The sequence below is a fragment of the Jaculus jaculus genome, chromosome 10, assembly GCF_020740685.1.
Source record: "Jaculus jaculus isolate mJacJac1 chromosome 10, mJacJac1.mat.Y.cur, whole genome shotgun sequence".
In the NCBI taxonomy this organism is placed as follows: Eukaryota; Metazoa; Chordata; class Mammalia; order Rodentia; family Dipodidae; genus Jaculus; species Jaculus jaculus.
Window position 1 is genome coordinate 96226733 of NC_059111.1, and position 18191 is coordinate 96244923.

At 41.3% G+C, this 18191-nt stretch overlaps 1 protein-coding gene across 7 annotated transcripts in view; it reads left to right on the forward strand.

Annotated features, from left to right (window-relative positions):
* Positions 1-13026, forward strand: part of Cald1 (caldesmon 1) — a 212055-nt gene extending 199029 nt beyond the window's left edge. For 6 of the 7 annotated variants that reach the window (XM_045160131.1, XM_045160128.1, XM_045160133.1 and 3 more), the window contains 2 exons: positions 7143-7223; positions 10763-13026. In XM_045160131.1, the coding sequence (XP_045016066.1) occupies positions 7143-7223; positions 10763-10771 (90 nt within the window). In that variant the 3' untranslated portion in view covers positions 10772-13026. The remainder of the gene's footprint in view (positions 1-7142; positions 7224-10762) is intronic. The other variant, XM_045160130.1, reaches the window with a different exon arrangement.
* Positions 13027-18191: the final 5165 nt, after the last annotated feature.

Consider the following 18191-nt stretch of genomic DNA (forward strand, 5'->3'; position numbering starts at 1 on the left):
GCCACTGTGTTAGGATTGGTGAAGTGGAAGCAAATCACCACGTCTGAGTGAGAGGAGAACTTAGCCACGATGTGAAGGCAATTCAAGTTCAGACCCCACTACTGGTGGTTACAGTCAGGTTCGCATTGCTGGCAAAAATCACCCAACCAAGAGCAGCTTTTGGGAAAAAGCAGGGGAGGTATTTTGGCTTACAGACTTGAGGGAGGGCACAGTGATGGCAGGGGAAAACGATGGTATGAGCAGAGGGTGGACATCACCTCCTGGCCAACATCAGGTGGACAATAGCAACAGGAGAGTGTTCCGGACACTGGCTATAACACCCATAAGCCTGACCCCCCAACAATACACTGCCTCCAGGAGGCGTTAATTCCCAAATCTTCATCAGCTGGGAACGTAGCATTCAGAATATCTCAGTTTATGGGGGACACCTGAATCAAACCATCACACTGATTTTTGTCTTGTTTTGTTTTTTGTTTTGTCGAGGTAGGGTTTCACTGTAGCTCAGGCTGACCTGGAATTCACTATGTGGTCTCAGAGTAGCCTCGAAGTTACGGTGATCCTCCTACCTCTGCCTCCCAAGTGCTGGGATTAAAGGTGTGCACTACCACACCAGGCTGGTTTATACATGTAAATATTTTTGGGTAAAATTAGAAAATATGGGTGCAAAACAACCCAATTTCTGTAACAGCACAAAATGCAATTCCTGGGTCGCTGTTGAAATGATTGCTATAATTTTATTACCAACACCAGTAAAGGAAAACTACAAAAAAAAAATGAAACTAGAAGATTTGGAACTGGTTTTTCCAATAACTAATAAAATTGAAAACTGAAAAAACTGTCTACAAATGCTGTGTTTAAAACTAAAATTGTCTTATTTATATGAAGTATAAGTTATTTCAGTAAAATATTCCCTTAACTTTTTCATGGAATGTGTATGTTAATTGCCTTGCACCTGTTATTATAATAAATAAACCACACTTAGTTCCCCACTGAGCCTTCTCAGCTGTGGTGGGTCTATAGTTTTGTTGGTAAGGACAGCATAGAGAGAATGGCTATCACCTGGGCTAGAGAGATGGCTTAGCAGTTAAGGTGCTTGCCTGCAAAGCCAAAGGACCCAAGTTCGACTCCTTAGGACCCACATAAGCCAGATGCACAAGGGGGGCACTCATCTGGAGTTCATTTGTAGTGGTTGGAGGCCCTGGTGCACCCATTCTCTCTCTCTCTCTCCCTGCCTATTTCTGTACCCCTCTCTCTCTCAAATTAATAATAAAAATAAATTTTAAAAAAAGAATGGCTATCACCCAGTATGCAATAGGAAAAAAAACTCAAATCCCTCTGTGCTGTTAATCCACAGCAGCATTAACTGTGCCTGTTGGCTTCTTATATAATCTCCAAAGCCACTGAATCTTCCCACTTTCTAATTGTAAAAGTAAAGCTTCAAATATTTGCATATCCTTCGTACATGCAACCTCAAGCAACCAATTTTCAGCCCTAGATTCTTTGTGCAGGCTTTGTAAGAGGTATAAACTGATGTGGACCCACTTACAAATGTGAAATCATTATACAGTGAAAACAAAAATCTATTTTCCCATTCCCAGTGGGTAGAGGAAAGTGAATCCTATTAAAGAAGATAGGTGAGGCAAGAAACCATACCCCAAGGTATGTGTTCTTTGGTGCCTCAAGTTTCCCAACACCTGCAGTGATATAAGAAGTAGAAATGACTTCATAGCAATTTCTACGAATGTAATGGTTTCAGGCCAGTGGTTATTAATATTTTTTTAATTTTATTTATTTATTTATTTGAGAGCGACAGACACAGAGAGAAAGACAGGTAGAGGGAGAGAGAGAATGGGCGCGCCAGAGCTTCCAGCCTCTGCAAACGAACTCCAGACACGTGCGCCCCCTTGTGCATCTGGCTAATGTGGGATCTGGGGAACCGAGCCTCGAACCGGGGTTCTTAGGCTTCACAGGCAAGCGCTTAACCGCTAAGCCATCTCTCCAGCCCAATATTTTTTAATTAAATTATGGACCCCCTTGAAAACCAAGTAAACTAAAGATCCTTCTGCCATAGAACCTACATATACTATAAATTCATGAGGTTTATGAATCCCAGAGGAATTCTCATTATAGAAGGGGGAAGGGCACAAAGATAAATATTTTCTTGTATTATAAGATTATTCTTATATTATTCTTCTAAATATTATGTGAGTATGGCACGCTGCTAAGAGAGTTGTTGATTCCTTTTTTTCCAACATTTATAGCATTTATGATCTGTCTCATTTCTGTCTCAGACTGTACTCATGAATTTGATCCAGGACATTCTGTCTACTCACTTATCTGCACTTCACTGATGAGCTTACAGTCTTCTGTATGACAGCCTAATGGAATGGTTAAAAAGATTAAATGTAGTTATTATTACAATAGATATAATTGTATCAATGTTCCCACACCAAAAAGTAATAATAATAACAGTAGTACTTTCTGGAGTTATTGATGGCTTTTTACAATATAACAGGATAAAAAAAGGTACTTCGGGGCTGGAGAGATAGCTGAGCAGTTAAAGAGCTTGCCTGCAAAGCCTAAGGACCCATGTTCGACTCTCCAGATCCCACATTAGCTAGATGCACAAAGGTAGGGCAACTGCAAGGTCACACAAGCATCTAGAATTGCACCAATTCTCTGTCTGTCTCTCTCTCTCTCTGTCTCTCTCTCTCTCTCTCCAAAAGGAGGTAGGACTGGAGAGATGGTTTAGTGGTTAAGGTGCTTGCCTGCAAAGCCTAAGGACTCCTCTTCCAGTCTTCCAGACCCCAGGTATAGCCAGAGAGAAGTGACGCAAGCATGCAATGTTGTACAAGCCCACAAGGTGGCGCATGCATCTGGAATTCTTTCAAAGGGCCCTGGCACGCCCATTCTCCCTCCCTCTCTCTCTCTCTCTAAAAAAAAAGAAAAAAAGAAAATACCTCGGGAGCTTACCAAATCATTGGATGCTTTATCTCCTCTATAGGAACGTTATTTGCTAGACCAATTCCTAGAGAATATGAAAGAAAAGAAAGAGGGCTGGAGAGATGGCGTAGCGGTTAAGCACTTGCCTGTGAAGCCTAAGGACCCTGGTTCGAGGCTCGATTCCCCAAGACCCACATTAACCAGATGCATAAGGGAGCGCACGCGTCTGGAGTTCGTTTGCAGTAGCTGAAAGCCCTGGCATGCCCATTCTCTCTCTCGCTCTCTATCTGCCTCTTTCTCTCTCTCTCTGTCACTCTCAAATAAATAAATAAAAATCTTTAAGAAAAACAGAAAAGAAAGTATAAGTTAAAAAAGACTTAAAGCCGGGCGTGGTGGTGCACTCCTTTAATCCCAGCACTTGGGAGACAGATAGAAGGATCTTGGTGAGTTCGAGGCCACCCTGAGACTATATAGTAAATTCCAGGTCAGCGTGGACCAGAGTGAGATCCTACCTCAAAAAAACAAAAGAAAAAAAAAAAAAAAGATTTGAATGATCTTTTCTCCCCAATGGGGTTTTTCCCATTGTGAGAAGTGTAACTTCCTAAATAAGGAACAGATTTGAAGAAAGCAGTGTATAGTTGTTGTCGTAAATAAAATGCTAGTGTGAGCATGCTTCATAAGCCATTTTAAGCTTTGCACATACTACTCTGGTCGTAACAACCCACGTGTGTGTGCGTGTGTTATGTGGGGGGGGGGGGCAGCACACGGGCACACACATGCATGGTGCCCATGTGTTCTCAGTGGACACTTGTGGACCCACCAGTGTGAGACCAAGGCTTCTTATCTGACCTGTCTTTGTAACCTTCCTTGGACACTTTGCCTGCCGACCTTTATGCATCTGCAGGCTCCTGGATGTACTGACTGCCTCTTTTCTCGATTTTTTGATATCAAGCCTCTTCAGGTGTATTTCCACTGTGGTCCTTCATGACAGACAACTGGGTTTGACTCCTTTGGGACTCTACATTTGGGACTCTGGATAGACTGGCCTTGAACTCAAGATGTCAGAATATTATTTAAAAAAAAAAAAAAAAAAGCAACCAGTTGGGTCTTCTGATTTGGGACCAGCCACATTTATTCTCAGCCCAGTGCTTAAGTCCTTCCCATGGGTGGATGAAGAAGGCTTAGGCTTATGTTTGGAGATGTGTAGCATGCGGCCATTAGGATAAGAACAAACCAGTTTTTTTTTTCTTTTTTCAACCATACAACTCACCCACTGTGAACAAAAGCAGTACTTCATAGGATTCAAGTACTGAGTTTTAAAACTCACTAGAGATTAAAAAAAAAAAAAAATTCCACAGAATGTCATCCTTTCCATAAATGCCAAGAATTACAAGTGCTCAGAATAATTGGTCAGACCAAAATGGCTGGAAAGTAAAATATATTAAACATATTAAAAATGAAACACGCACACACAAAAGCCGGACATGGCAGCATACACCTTTAGTCCCAGCCCTTGGGAGGCAGAGGTAGGAGGCTCGCTGTGTATTTGAAGCCAGCCTGAGACTGTATAGTGAATTCCAGGCCAGCCTGGGCAAGACCCTGCCTTGGAAAAATAGGAAAAGAGGGAGGGAGGGAAGGAAGGAAGGAGGGAGGGAGGAAAGAAAGAAACTGTGACCCTCCCTGTATGGTTTTTTTTTTTTAATTTTTAATTTATTTATTTGAGAGCGACAGACACAGAGAGAAAGACAGATAGAGGGAGAGAATGGGCGCACCAGGGCTTGCAGCCTCTGCAAACGAACTCCAGACGCGTGCGCCCCCTTGTGCATCTGGCTAACGTGGGACCTGGGGAACCGAGCCTCGAACCGGGGTCCTTAGGCTTCACAGGCAAGCACTTAACCACTAAGCTATCTCTCCAGCCCTCCCTGTATGTTTTACTGGGGTATTGAAGCTATTTATAGGTAGAATGTACAGGTTTTTGACATAACTGTATCTGGAATGCAGTTGTGAATGTGTCTTTACAGGTTTGTCTGTTCTTTGTGTCTTAACTAGTATGTTATATAGCAATTAAAAGGCTAATCTGTCTTTCTTTTTGTTTAAAAATAAAAACAAGCAACAATGCTTTTGTGAGCTGGCCTGTCTTCCTCACTCTTTGGTCTCTGGTTGAGTGGAAACCTGCTTTTCCTGCCTTCATTTCTCCCTCTTCTTCCGGAGTGGGTCTCTCTCTCTCAATGTAATCTGTCAGGTAATTCCATTTATATTTCCCCTTTGACTTAAAAAAAAAAAAAAGCCAACTTACAACTTGGATGTTAGTATTTCCTTCACACTGACGATTTAAACTCTAAAAGTGCTCTCCAAAGATTTGTTGATACCATTTCAGGGAAACGCAATCCATTTTCTTAGGTAAACCATTCATGCGACGATCAGTATTCATCTCCTATGACTCAATAAATAAACGGTGATACTCACTTTCTAGCACTTCCACCCGAGTGTTTTTACTTATACTTTGCAAAATTTTGAAGTCTCCCAGACAATTTGGCAACTTTTACCTCCATTGGCAAATGCAGTGGAATTCCTTTTTATGAAAATCTGATTTTTTTTTTTTTTTTTTTGCTTAATGTTTCCAAGTTAAATAGGTATAACTTTCTAATGGCGTATCAGGAATTTATGCCACAGAGGAAATCCAAACACTCAATAAGATTAAGGCAAATATAAAAGGCTTCACATGGTCCTACTTAGCAGTGCATTTTCAGCGTGGAGGTCTCAATACTGTGTGTTAGAGTGTGTGAACAAATGTGACTGATAGCTTTGCCTTCCCAGTGAGAAAAGAGAGGCTGCCAGATTTCAGTATATCCATTTTCTACAAACTACCTTTGCCAAATACTAAAATAAGCAAATGCTGTTGGGGGGCGGGGGAGTAAATGGAAACAGAAATTTGGGTCCTCATCCAAATGAAATTAATTATGAGATGGTAAACAAAGACTCGAGGCTGTGTAGCTGTTATCGGTCATACTTCTGTGTTTTCTTCCCAAGATTCTCATATGTTCTTACCCATGTCATCCACTGTCCACTTTCCTCACGGTTACCATTTGTGATGTATGTTTATTTTCTGCGACACTAGGCTTTCTTAATCTACTTCTGAGTTGCCTCCTTGCCCCTCAGGAAAAACAAAATGGTTGTAGTGTCTTCATTTGGGCTGCCTAGACCCTTAGACAGTGAGTGATCCCAGAGCAAGGGTTTGTTTGGGAGGTTAGGAAAATACCCTGAGGAGTAGCCACGGAGTAGAAGGTAGCAAACAAAGCGAGTCACCACACGCACTTTGAGAACGTAATGCCACTGGGAAACTACCACCGATTACAGGCTTCCAAGTGACCTCCCTGAGGTGTGCCTGGGTCCAAAATACTTTTTTTTTTTTTTTTTTTTTTTTTTGGTTTTTCGAGGTAGGGTCTCACTCTGGCTCAGGCTGACCTGGAATTCACCATGGAGTCTCAGGGTGGCCTCGAACTCTCGGCGATCCTCCTACCTCTGCCTCCCAAGTGCTGGGATTAAAGGCGTGCGCCCCCACGCCCGGCCCAAATACATTCTTGCGCCAACGTTTGCCAGTCATCATTTGAGGATGCTCCTGGGTTTGCCTTCTGAACATCCAGCCTGCCTCCTGGGCAGGCAACACAAGACAAGCACCCACAGACAGAAAAGGACTTCAATCCAAGCCATGCGGTGTTGGCAGCTGGGGTGCACTGAAGTAATAAGGGCTCCTGGACGTGGGGACCCACAGTGAAAGTTCAGTCTGCAGGGGATGAAACACTTGTTAGACTCCCCAAAGTGAATTATTTTTAAATAACATGGACTATATTCGCTTCCAAGGAATAGAAAGGCAAAGATTGGCTACATTGCTTGAAATGTGCTTACCTTCCAGTTTAACTGTTCCATAAACAGTAAGTCTTCAGTGAAGGCCAAGGACCCAGAGGCCAAATGGAGCTCCAGACTATTCTCACATGAGTCAGGTCAAGGTCTGTAAAAAATAATGGCTAATAGCCCTTTCGTTTCCATCCATTTTGGACCACTGGTACAAATTGTGCTGAATACCAAATGTATTCAAACAGACAAACAATAGATGTGGTGGATGAGTTATTTCGACCTTGTCTGAAATTATTAATGGCATCTTTCCCTCCCTACCCCCCACCCCCGCTTTCTTCCCCTAGGATTTGAGGCCAGGAGATGTATCTGGCAAGCGGAACCTCTGGGAAAAGCAATCTGCAGATAAAGTCACTTCCCCCACAAAGGTAAACTGCTGGGAGGAATCACATGTCAGAAAGCTACTTGGCTTCCCAGTGGGTCTGGAATTCAAGTGTCCCAGCTTGAATGAGAAATATTGCTGACTCCTAGGTCGGTGCCTGGTAGCCGTCCGTTTTTTAGAAGTCCCACATGTAACCCAGGGAAAGGGCAAGTTCACCGAGCTTTTGGCGTTGCAGGTCTGTGAACCATACCACAGAAATAGCTCGAACTCATGGAATGGTTCCCAGCAAGGCATTCTAGACATGCCTCAGTGATGGAGGCTGGGCAGAGGTGGCCATGTGAGACAGCCATGGTCTGCATTTCTTTGAGAAGTTACAGATTGGCCCCACATTAATTTGGGAGAGCAGATACCTTAGGAGGAAATATCTGTCTCCCTCGGTGGCTCCAAAGCTGCTTTCTAGCTCCTAATTGTAGCCCTTCCTCATTTCAAGATACAGATCCAGTCTTGTCTTTCAATAGAGGAAAAGTTAGAAAAAGCTCAAAGATCGACAGTAAATAAGGGAATGATCATACCTCAAAAGGGCCCCTGCTGAAACTAAGAACAATTGGCAAAACAAGCAAGGGTGCTGTTTTCCTGGTGAACTGGGTACCAGCACAAGGGTGAAGGAGATCAACACAAAGAAAAATCAACTCCTACCAAATCAGAGAGCCAGAGCCTCAGAGGCCCCCAACACCTCAGCACTGAAGCAGACCAAAAATGAACCCAACATGGCTCAGGGAAATCTTGCGGAAGAGGGGGCGGAAAGAATGTCAGAGTCACATGTTGGGTCATGATTTTCAGAGACATTTATCATACTAATAACTGGGGGCTAACTCCACAATGCACGACCCATTTTCAATAATAAGGAGGGTCTAATGGGAGGGGGTAGATCACAGATGAGCCTAAATAATGGTACCAAACTGCCTGTATTTACTGAAAAGAAAACTAATAAATTAAATTTAAAAAAAAAAAAAATAAGGGAATGATCTGATTATGAGAAAGACAGACATTTCTTCAGCAAACTCGGGACTAATAAACCCATCCAAGGCAACGAGAGGGTCCCTGTAAAGATTCGCTCAAGTGAGGGGATAATCTTCGCTTCCTCCTTCCTGCCTGATCTTAAACCCGGGCCTGTTGGCTAGCATGCCACTGCCTCTTCTCCTGTAGTGATGAATTGCTCTTTCGGTCCAGCCTCTCTCATCCTTTTTTTTTAATGTTTTAAATTTATGTGTGCATGGATGTATGCATGTGTATGCTGGTGGTGTGTGTGCGCACATGTGTGTACACACGTGCACATGCACGCATGTATGCGGGCATTCACCACTTTGTATCTGACTTTACATGGGTGCTGGGGAATCAAGTTCAGGCCAGGCCAGCAGACCCAAAGCACGTGTCATGAGCTATTGGACAATCTTCCCAGCCTTGAGCCCACATTATTCCCCTCAGCCTACATTCTTTATTATTATCCATAGTGGTTTTTCAACAAAATGCATTCAGCAGAAACTGTAAAGTTTCTAAGGTCATTCCATAATTTTCTATTAGTGCCAGAGGAAGGGTACATTTTTTAATATTTTTAATTTTGTTTATTTTTGTTTATTTATTTGAGAACGATAGGCACAGAGAGAGAGAGAGAATGGGCAAGCCTGGCCTCCAGCCACTGCAAACGAACTCCAGACGCATGTGCCCCCTTGTGCATCTGACTAACATAGGTCTTGGGGAATCGAGCCTCGAACCGGGGTCCTTAGGCTTCACAGGCAAGCACTTAACCACTAAGCCATCTCTCCAGCCCAAGGGTACATTTTTTTTTTAAGTAAAGAATGACTGTGTTGGCCTAAGCCTTTATGACCCTATGGCATAGATAGCTGACCTTTCGAAGTGGCAATTCAAGTGCTAAGATAGCCTCCTTTTTTGAGTAGGGGATATCAGTTGTCCATAGCTCACCCTTACAGGTGTGTTGGAGTTCTTATGGCCACATTCCTCTTAGCCAGAGCTAGGAAACTTGAGCAAAGATGATCTGGAAGGATGGGACGCAGAACATCACTCACATCCAAGACGGCATGAACAGCACTCAAGGGATGCAGCGTTCACACACCATGTTCTCCTTCCTGAGCTATGCCATAATAATATAACAAGCAGACCTAGAGGTGCAACAGTGAGCCGAAAGATGAGATAGCTCTGCTCCAAAATATCAAACTCACCACTTGTCACGTGTTCATTCCTTTGAGATGAAAAAAAAAAAACACAGCCCATTGAAAATGTGATTTATGACATATTAATATTTGTTAATAGCTCATCAAGGATTTTAGCAGCTCAATGAAGAGAAGAAGGTGGATTAAGAATAATAGGTCTGGGGGTGGGGGGCTGGAGAGATTGCTTAGTGGTTAAGGTGCTTGCCTGCAAAGCCAAAAGAGCCAGGTTCAATTTCCCAGGACCCATGTAAGCCAGAGGCACAAGATGGCACCTGCATCTGGAGGTCATTTGCAGTGGCTGAAGGCCCTGGTGTGCCCATTCTCTTTCTTTCTTTGTCTCTGTCTACCTCTCTCTACATATCTGCCTCTTTCTTTCTCTCTCAAATAAATACAATTATAAAAAGAGAAGAGGTCTAGAATGCTGGCTCAGTGGGGAAGGCACTTACTATGCAGCCCGCTGTACCTAAGTTCAGATCCTCAGGCCCAACATAACATAAGAAAGCTGAAAGCTGTGGCAGACCTCTGTATTACCACTGTGCCTATAGTGAGAAGGGAACTGGAGACAGAATTTACCAGAAATTCATGAAAGGAGCAGTAAATAGCAAGATGAGACTGTGTCTCGGATGAAAGCAAAGGACTCCATTGAAAGTTGTCCTATGTCCTCCACACACCTGCATGACACACATGCACCAACAATCATACACGAAAACACACACATGCACACACAAGAATAACAAAATAGCATAGCACAGCAGAATAGACGGGAATGAGGAAGGGTCAGATACATCTCAGAAGAAAGAGAAAACAGAGATGGCTGGAGGAAAATGAGAGAAAAGCAATGATATGTATTTCCTACTCCACTATTATATGTTGACACGGGCCCAACTGAGATTCCCAGTCATGTAGAACATTAGAAGTTCCTGGTCCTCATGGAGTTGTCTTAAAAGCACCTATTTAACTCTGGGTGTCATGAGCTCAAGGGTAGAGAAAACAAACCAAAAAAGAAAGGAAAAGGAAAATAGAAAAAAATCAACAGAAGAAAGGATAGAAGCCAGACATGGTAGCTCATATCTTGGATCTCAGCACTAGGGAGGTAGAGGTAGGAGGATCACTGAGAGTCTGAGGTCAGTCCAAGACTACATAATGAATTCCAGGTCAGCCTGGGCTAGAGTAAGACTCTACCTTGTAAAACCAAAAAAACAAAAAGATTATATTTGAATAGAATTTCAGTGGTAATCTTCCATTTCATAAATACTTTATATTTACTTCTACCATGCTGTTTCCTCTTTTTGTTTTCTTGCAAACACCTTCTGATTGAAACACGGTGGGCTGCTGATTTAAAGTTTTCTTCTCTCAGCAGGTGTGAGACAATTCGAGAAAGAACCCAAGCTCAAGACACCGGACCAGCTTTGTTTTATATTTATGTTGATTTACTAAATTGGGTTCATTTTCCTTCATTTTATCTTCCAATATCCCAGTAAGCCCATGTATATGATCACTATATTTAATAATCACATCTAGAGATGTTCATGGTCAAAGTACTGCCTTTGCACAGGAGCCTGTTTCTAAAGAAAACCATGCTGTGAAATAGAGACTTTCTACTGCTCATGTCTGAACAGTGATGCCAACCACATTGGAAATCAATAAAAGGAGATTCCAGGTGAAGATTGCCTGAGGAATGTGTGCAGTATCTAGAGGGGAAAAACAAAAAACAAAAACATAGGCTTTGTTTTGTTTCAATACAGAAGTCAATTTGTTTCTGCACTTTAGACTAAAGCATGGAAGAAATTATCTAAGTAGGCAATTGTAACTGTTTGTGAAAGTAACCCATTTCAGATTTGATATATGGCAATGATTGTCTTTATAAAAAAAAAAAGATGTACTGTTGCTTTTTATGTGCTGATTCCTATCTAACTTGGATGATTATTTTAGCTGACAGTGGTACTGGTTGTTTTTGTTGTTTTTTCCAGGTTAGTTGCTTTGTGGATTTCTTTGGTAGTGGATAGTAGACTCAACCACATTTTAGATAGCCCAACTATGTATGTATGTGCATACACCTCTACAAACACACTAATGGTAGCATGCTTTTCCATGCGCTAGATTGTTATATTTAGTAGTATGTCCTTGAAACTAGCCAATATCACAGCTTCTTAAAGATTAAAAATCACATTATTATATTAATATTCCATATTTGCCAGTAGGAGCATGGGAGTTAAGTATAGATATGTTTTCAATGCCTATTGACCTTTAAGAAAAAAAAGTATTAGGGGAAAAAAAAGAGAGATTAGAAGCATCAAAATAAGTTGAAATGCCTTATAAAACATATTAGTATTTACTTTATTTCTCAAGGAAATGTTGAATCCAGTGTGAATGATATTAAGTCTACCATCTGGGTCAAGCTCAGAGCCTGCTTCTGTGTAACAGTGAAGTTCACAAAAAGCCAACCTCGCTGACATCTGAGGTCTCTTCTTTCTCTGAAATGTAAAATCACTAGTATCAATGATGATGTGGCCTACATTAGAATTCCACAAGGAGGTCTGAACAGTGACCAACTTTGGCTCGTGTCTGGAAGCAGAGAAGTAAACTGAGCAGAGATTCCAGCATTTAGAAAGCACACCAGTGCCTCTTTACTTACTCTCAAACGTTCTTAAGTTAAAACTTTCTGTCTTTATTAGTCAATTGGTACTTGTCATAAGTTGATAATATGTTGAAATTTTAAAATATATGTGAAGTTTTCTACTTTTACATTTTGAGAGTCTTGATTGACTCACTATCTGGATACCCTGGTTTAGCTTCTTAAGTCTTTACTCTTCCCAGTAGCTAATGAAAGAGTATTCTAGTGCTTTGGTAAGATGCCTTCATATAGACGTATACATACAGTGTCATTATATGAACTCATACCTCAGATGGCTTAACCAAAATTGTCTTAATCTCAGTTCCTACCATGCTGAGAAAGCCTCCCAAGTAAGTATTTCTAATCCACATATGTCCGTGCTAGAGAGGAGGGCTGGCTTCGGCAGTGACCAGTGCCTTGCAAAGTCTATTTTCCTCTTGAGTCAGGAAGGTTCAATCTCCTAGCTTTTAGAAAGCCTGGAACAAAGGAAGGGAAGTCACTAAGACTACACAAATCACTCACCCATGACAGAGTAGACATAAGTCTATGATAAGATAAACTAGAGTATACATGGAGTGTCCATGTAACTGACTCCCATTATCGGAGTGAGACAGATCAAAGTTTGAATTAAGGCTGATGGTGAGGGGGAAAATGCTTTGTGGAACTTTTAAACAAGAGTTTCTCCTGATTGCTACTAATATATATATATATTAAAGTCTGAATTTGAAAATGCATTGATCCTTTTATTCCAATGTTTGGATGACATACATCTTAGGGTAGAAGTCTGTTCAGTTTGGACTTAATCTTCAAGAAAGCAAGTTCCTCCTTTACACATTTAATTAAAGTTCTCCATTGTCTTTGATAGAAAATGCAAGCTGACTAGCATGTTCTGTGAATCTGCCATTCTTAAAAACGTTATAAACACTTGACATTTTTCACTGATAATTGATCGCTGCAATGAAAATGTATTGTGAAAACGCATCCACAATAAATGGAATTCCTCCAAACATCTCTGTCTTCTGCATTTTCCTGTACTATCTTGATTGTTAGAGGTGCGTCTGTTCTAATGAAGAGTAGGGCACAGCAAAACCTGCATTTCAGATTGAGTGTTAGTTGGTTTCACCATGTGAAAGAGAAAGCATTTTCAAATTTTTTAAATAATTTTAAAATAATTTTGCTTATCTATTAATTTCAAGCAAAGAGAGAGAGAGAAAATGGGCATGCCTGGGCCTTTTGCCACTGCAAACAAATTCCACACGATGCGCCACCTCGAAAAACAAAACAAACAAACAAATATACACACATACCCACATACACACAATCTAGGCTGGAGAGATGGCTTACCAGATAAGGTGCTTGCCTGCAAAACCTGAGAACTTATGTTCAAATTTCCAGGTCCCACATAGCCAGACACACAGTGACACAAGCATGCAATGTCACACATGAACCACAGGGGGAAGACACATCTAGAGTTCATTTGCAGTGGCTGGAGGCCATTGTGTGACCATTCTCTCTCTCTCTTTCTCTCTCTCTCTCCTTTTCTCTCTCTCCTTCAAAATATATTTTTTGAATATAATTATATTATATACACTAATATATATTATATACATATAATCTATAGTACTAGTACCAGACTGATGAGATTAGGGGTAAATAAAAATTAACATACATACACACACGTATACACATACATATACATATACATACATACTCAGGATGTGAGCTTGAAAATAATGCTAAAGTCTCTTGTGTGATGTAGAAATGGGCCTGTGTTATAAGGCTTCTTTGCTACCTTTACTTGTACATGATTATGGATTTGACTAATGCTCCTTATAATTCTCTTCCTTTAACTTTCCAGATCTAAGGGAATGTTTTAGGTACATTAAAATCTAGAATCATATCTTCCTTATGAGCTGAATGTTTCGGCATTATGAAATGACCCTCTGTTTGTAGTAAATATTTTTGCCTTGAGACTTATTTCATTGTATTCTTAACCCTTGTTCATGAAGTCTGTTCATCCCTTTACTGGCAACTTTTGTATAGCCTCTAGTTTTAGACATTGGCCCTTAAAAACTTCATCATTTTAAGCTTGGACCTTAATCCTGTCTGGTCCTCTCTAAGTTTTTGTTTTTGTTTTTCAAGGTAGGGTCTCACTCTAGCCCAGGCTGACCTGGAATTCCCTATGTAGTCTCAGGCTGACCTCGAACTCATGGTAACCCACCTACCTCTGCCTCCCGAGTGCTGGGATTATAGGCGTGTGCCACCACACCTGGTCTTAGTTTTAACTGGAGTATTTAGTCCTTTTATGTTTAATGTAATTGCTAATACTTTTTTCCCCAGTGTTTAAGACAACCCTGGGCTTCACATGTGCTATGCAAGTGCTGTGGCATGGAGCTAAGTGTTCTCAGTTTACTTTGCATGGAGATAGCTGTAGGGTGATACCTTCTCTTCTCATTCATGCCATGGCTACTTCTGCCTTTGAGCATAAGGGAGGTAACTGAGAGACAGCTGTACTCTGTGTGATTCAATGGGGTTAGGAGAGTGAAAAATCTACAAACCACCAAGGCTGAAGACTTGAGAAATTACCTCCAGCTTGCAAGTGGATCTCTAAGGGCTCCTCCTATAAAGGAAAGTGACCTTGACATCACTGATCTTCCTAAATGTTGCCACTTAATCTTCACTCTTAAGCTCAACTCTATGATTCTAGCAAGGTAATAGATGACAAAGATCGGGAAAATTACAAAATGCTGAGTAACAAATTGAGAAGTTAAGAGAGAAAATGGGCTGGTTGAGGGCCCTTGCTTGCAAAGCCTGATGGCCCAAATTCAATCCCCCCACACCCAGTACTCACATAAAGCCAGATGCACAAAGTATTATATTTGTATGGAGTTTATTTGTAGGGGCAACAGGCCCTGGCATGCCCATATTCATTCTCTCTCTCTCTCTCTTTTTCTCTCCCTCCTTCCCTTTCTTCTTTCCTCCCTCTCTCTCATAAATAAATAAATATTTTAAAAGAAACAGAGAAAGTGAGAAGATATCACAAAATTCTAACACATAATTATCAGATAATCATGTAGTAGATAATTGTCAGCAGTTCCAAAGAAAACCAAACACTTCATGCTGGACAATCAAAGAAGAAAAACATTTTGCATTTTGTACACCCAGAAGTGAGTCTGAATACCAGTACTCCATAGTTATCTTGAAATATGATTCTAAAAGTGTTTCATAGTATCTGGCAGGGTGGCACACGCCTTTAATCCCAGCACTTGGGAGGCAGAGGTAGGAGGATCACCATGAGTTCAAGGCCAGCCTGAGACTACATAGTAAATTCCACATCAGCCTGGGCTAAAGCAGGACCCTACCTTGAAAAACCAAAAAAAAAAAAAAAAAAAAAAAAAAAAAGTGTTTTATTAGCAGAGATTTTATGAAATACTCATGGTGCCTCATAAGTTATGAGATGAGTTCATGAACAAATAAATTTGCAAACAGATGGCCTGCTATCATTTTTGTAGCATATTTTCTAGAGTTCTGAGAAATACATTTGCCTTGTGACATTTTGCGGTCCCAGCTTATCCCATCTCAGTGCCACAAAGAATAGCAGTGTAGCAGTTATTTTCTGGTTGCTGGGACAAAACACCCAACCAGAAGCGCCTTAGGGGAGGAGAGGGTTTATTTCAGGTTTACAGATTTGAAGGGTTGCTTCTCACGACAAATGAAGATGGCTCACCTCATTATACATCTGCGGCAGAGAGAGAACCACCAGTTGGAACTGGCTTTGAACAGACAACAGGGCTGGACTCTTCAATTCACATGTCCATTCCTACAGCAATATACCTCCTAATGCAAGGCTCCGCCTCCCAAAGACTTACCAGCTGGGACTAAGTAGGAAGATTAACCCTAAGGCTATGGGGAGAACATTTACATTCAAGAAACCACATGTGGCTACTTGCTTCACTCACCTCAGATATAATAGTAGAATTTTACCATATATGCTCTTAGCATGACAACTATCTTAAAATGTGACTTCAAAAGTGTTTCATTAACAGAAGAGCCAACTGGTCATTTCTGCATTGATCAGGAACTTTCATTCAATAATCTGTTACCAAATATGCTAAATTTATACAAAAGAACTATAGTCATACAACATAAGACTGGGGTCTTATCTAGTTTTCAATTTCATCCAGCTCCCTTTGATACAAGCCTGTTTTTCTTAGAATAAATTCTACCCTTTGTATGTCTCATGCCTACCAACACTGATATCACAGGTGTGTTGAGTTTTTTTCACATATGGAGATTAACTGTCCTGAGTTCCATAGGGTTCTTCAATCCTTACTGAATATCAGAATCAAAAACTAATATAATTCTGCAGACATGAGGTTTCCCACTCCCAGTAGATTCTTATTAAGTAAGTTTAGAGGTGTGTTATATAAGATACACTTGCTATTCCAAGGGACACATAAACTTTAAACGATGCAAACTTGGGACTGGAGAGATGGCTTAGCTGTTAAGGTGGTTGCCTGCCAAGCCAAAGGACCTCGGTTGATTCTCCAGGACCCACATTAGCCAGATGCACAAGGGGGCGCAAGCATCTGGAGGTCATTTGCAGTGGCTAGAGGTCCTGGTGTGCCCATTCTCTCTCTCTCCCTCTCTCTGCCTCTTTCTCACTCTCACTCTCTGAAATAAATAAAGTTAAAAAAAAAAAAAAAGATGCAGACTTGTAGATCTCATATTTTGGTCTGGATAGGCCCTGAGATCTTATTTCTAATGTCCCTGATATGGTGTGTCAGCTCTGCCTCTTTGGAGACCATGCTTTGCAAAACAAGGTTCTCCCTCCCCCACCTCTCTCTCTCTCTCTCTCTCTCTCTCTCTCTCTCTCTCTCTCTCTCTCTCTCTCTTTCTTTCTCTCTCTTCTCCTCTCATTGTCCTCCATACCCTCCTTGGGCCCTAGATCTATTTGAGAATGTGTCTTCCAAGGTTCTCATTTAAAAAATAAAGAAGCTAATTAACTAATTAAACACTTTATGTATATTAATCCTGCTAATCATTACAACACTGGTGGGTAGGTGACATCATAGTTCCATTTACAAAAAAGATTGAGGTGCAAAGAACTTGAGTAACTTGTCCAGAGTCACCCAGGTAGGTATTTTAGTTTCAGAGTCCCATAGCTGTGCCGATGATTCTCAACAGAATCACCCGGGGCCTTGTTGAAACATTGGCTGTCTCCCTCCAGTTTCTGATTCCATAGGTCTGGGGTTGGTCCTGATCATTTACATTCTAAACAATTCTCATGGATCACTAAGGCTCCTGGTCCCATGAAACACCTTGAAAACAACTATCCTATGCTAAGAGGAGAGTGATGGCTTAGAATGTTACATGCCATTGTCTTTAATCCTTTCAATAGCCCTACAAGATAGGTACTATCCTCACTTTGCAGGCAAATAAATTGAAGCTGAGAACTTACAAACTTGCCCATAGCCCATCACTTAAGCCATAGAATATTTGACCACCAGTAATTTGACCCTGAGCCATTGCTCTTACCCTCTATGCCTCCCAGCGATTATTGCATAGGAGTGTGCCTTGAAGAGAGCCCTTTATGTGTGCGCCGGAGCCACTGCTCTCCTAATGAAGTCCACAGCCAGAGCAGGAACAACGGGTGAGACCAACCACGTCGCTGGTCACTTTGACAGGTAAGGAGACCTTTTGGGTTCAGCCCATCATCTTTCCTACAAAGCAAGGAGCATGACTCCTGAAGGAAAAGGAGGTATCGTAAAACACCAGCTGCCTTCCAGTTCCCGAGCCACCCACTCAGGAAAGATCTTACTACACTGAGAGATGGGAAGGAGGGCTTTGAAGTTTAAAATGTGCCTTACTCTACTAAAGCTCAAATATCGGAATGAAACCTTCAACACTACAATGAAACTGTTACAGTAGGCTAAAGTAGCTGGAATGTTATGGACTCTGGCTGACATGCCTTCAGTGGAAACCGCTGCTCAGCTAAGAGACAGTTACTGAAGAGAAAGATCATGTTTTTTGTTATTTTTTTTTTATGTCCTGAGATTTCACCCTAAGCCTGAGGACCACTCGTTATCACTGGAGGTGACAGATCCTGTTATATGTTGAGCATACAGTGGGGACAGACAACCTTACTACAATAAGTAGCTCATTTCCAAGT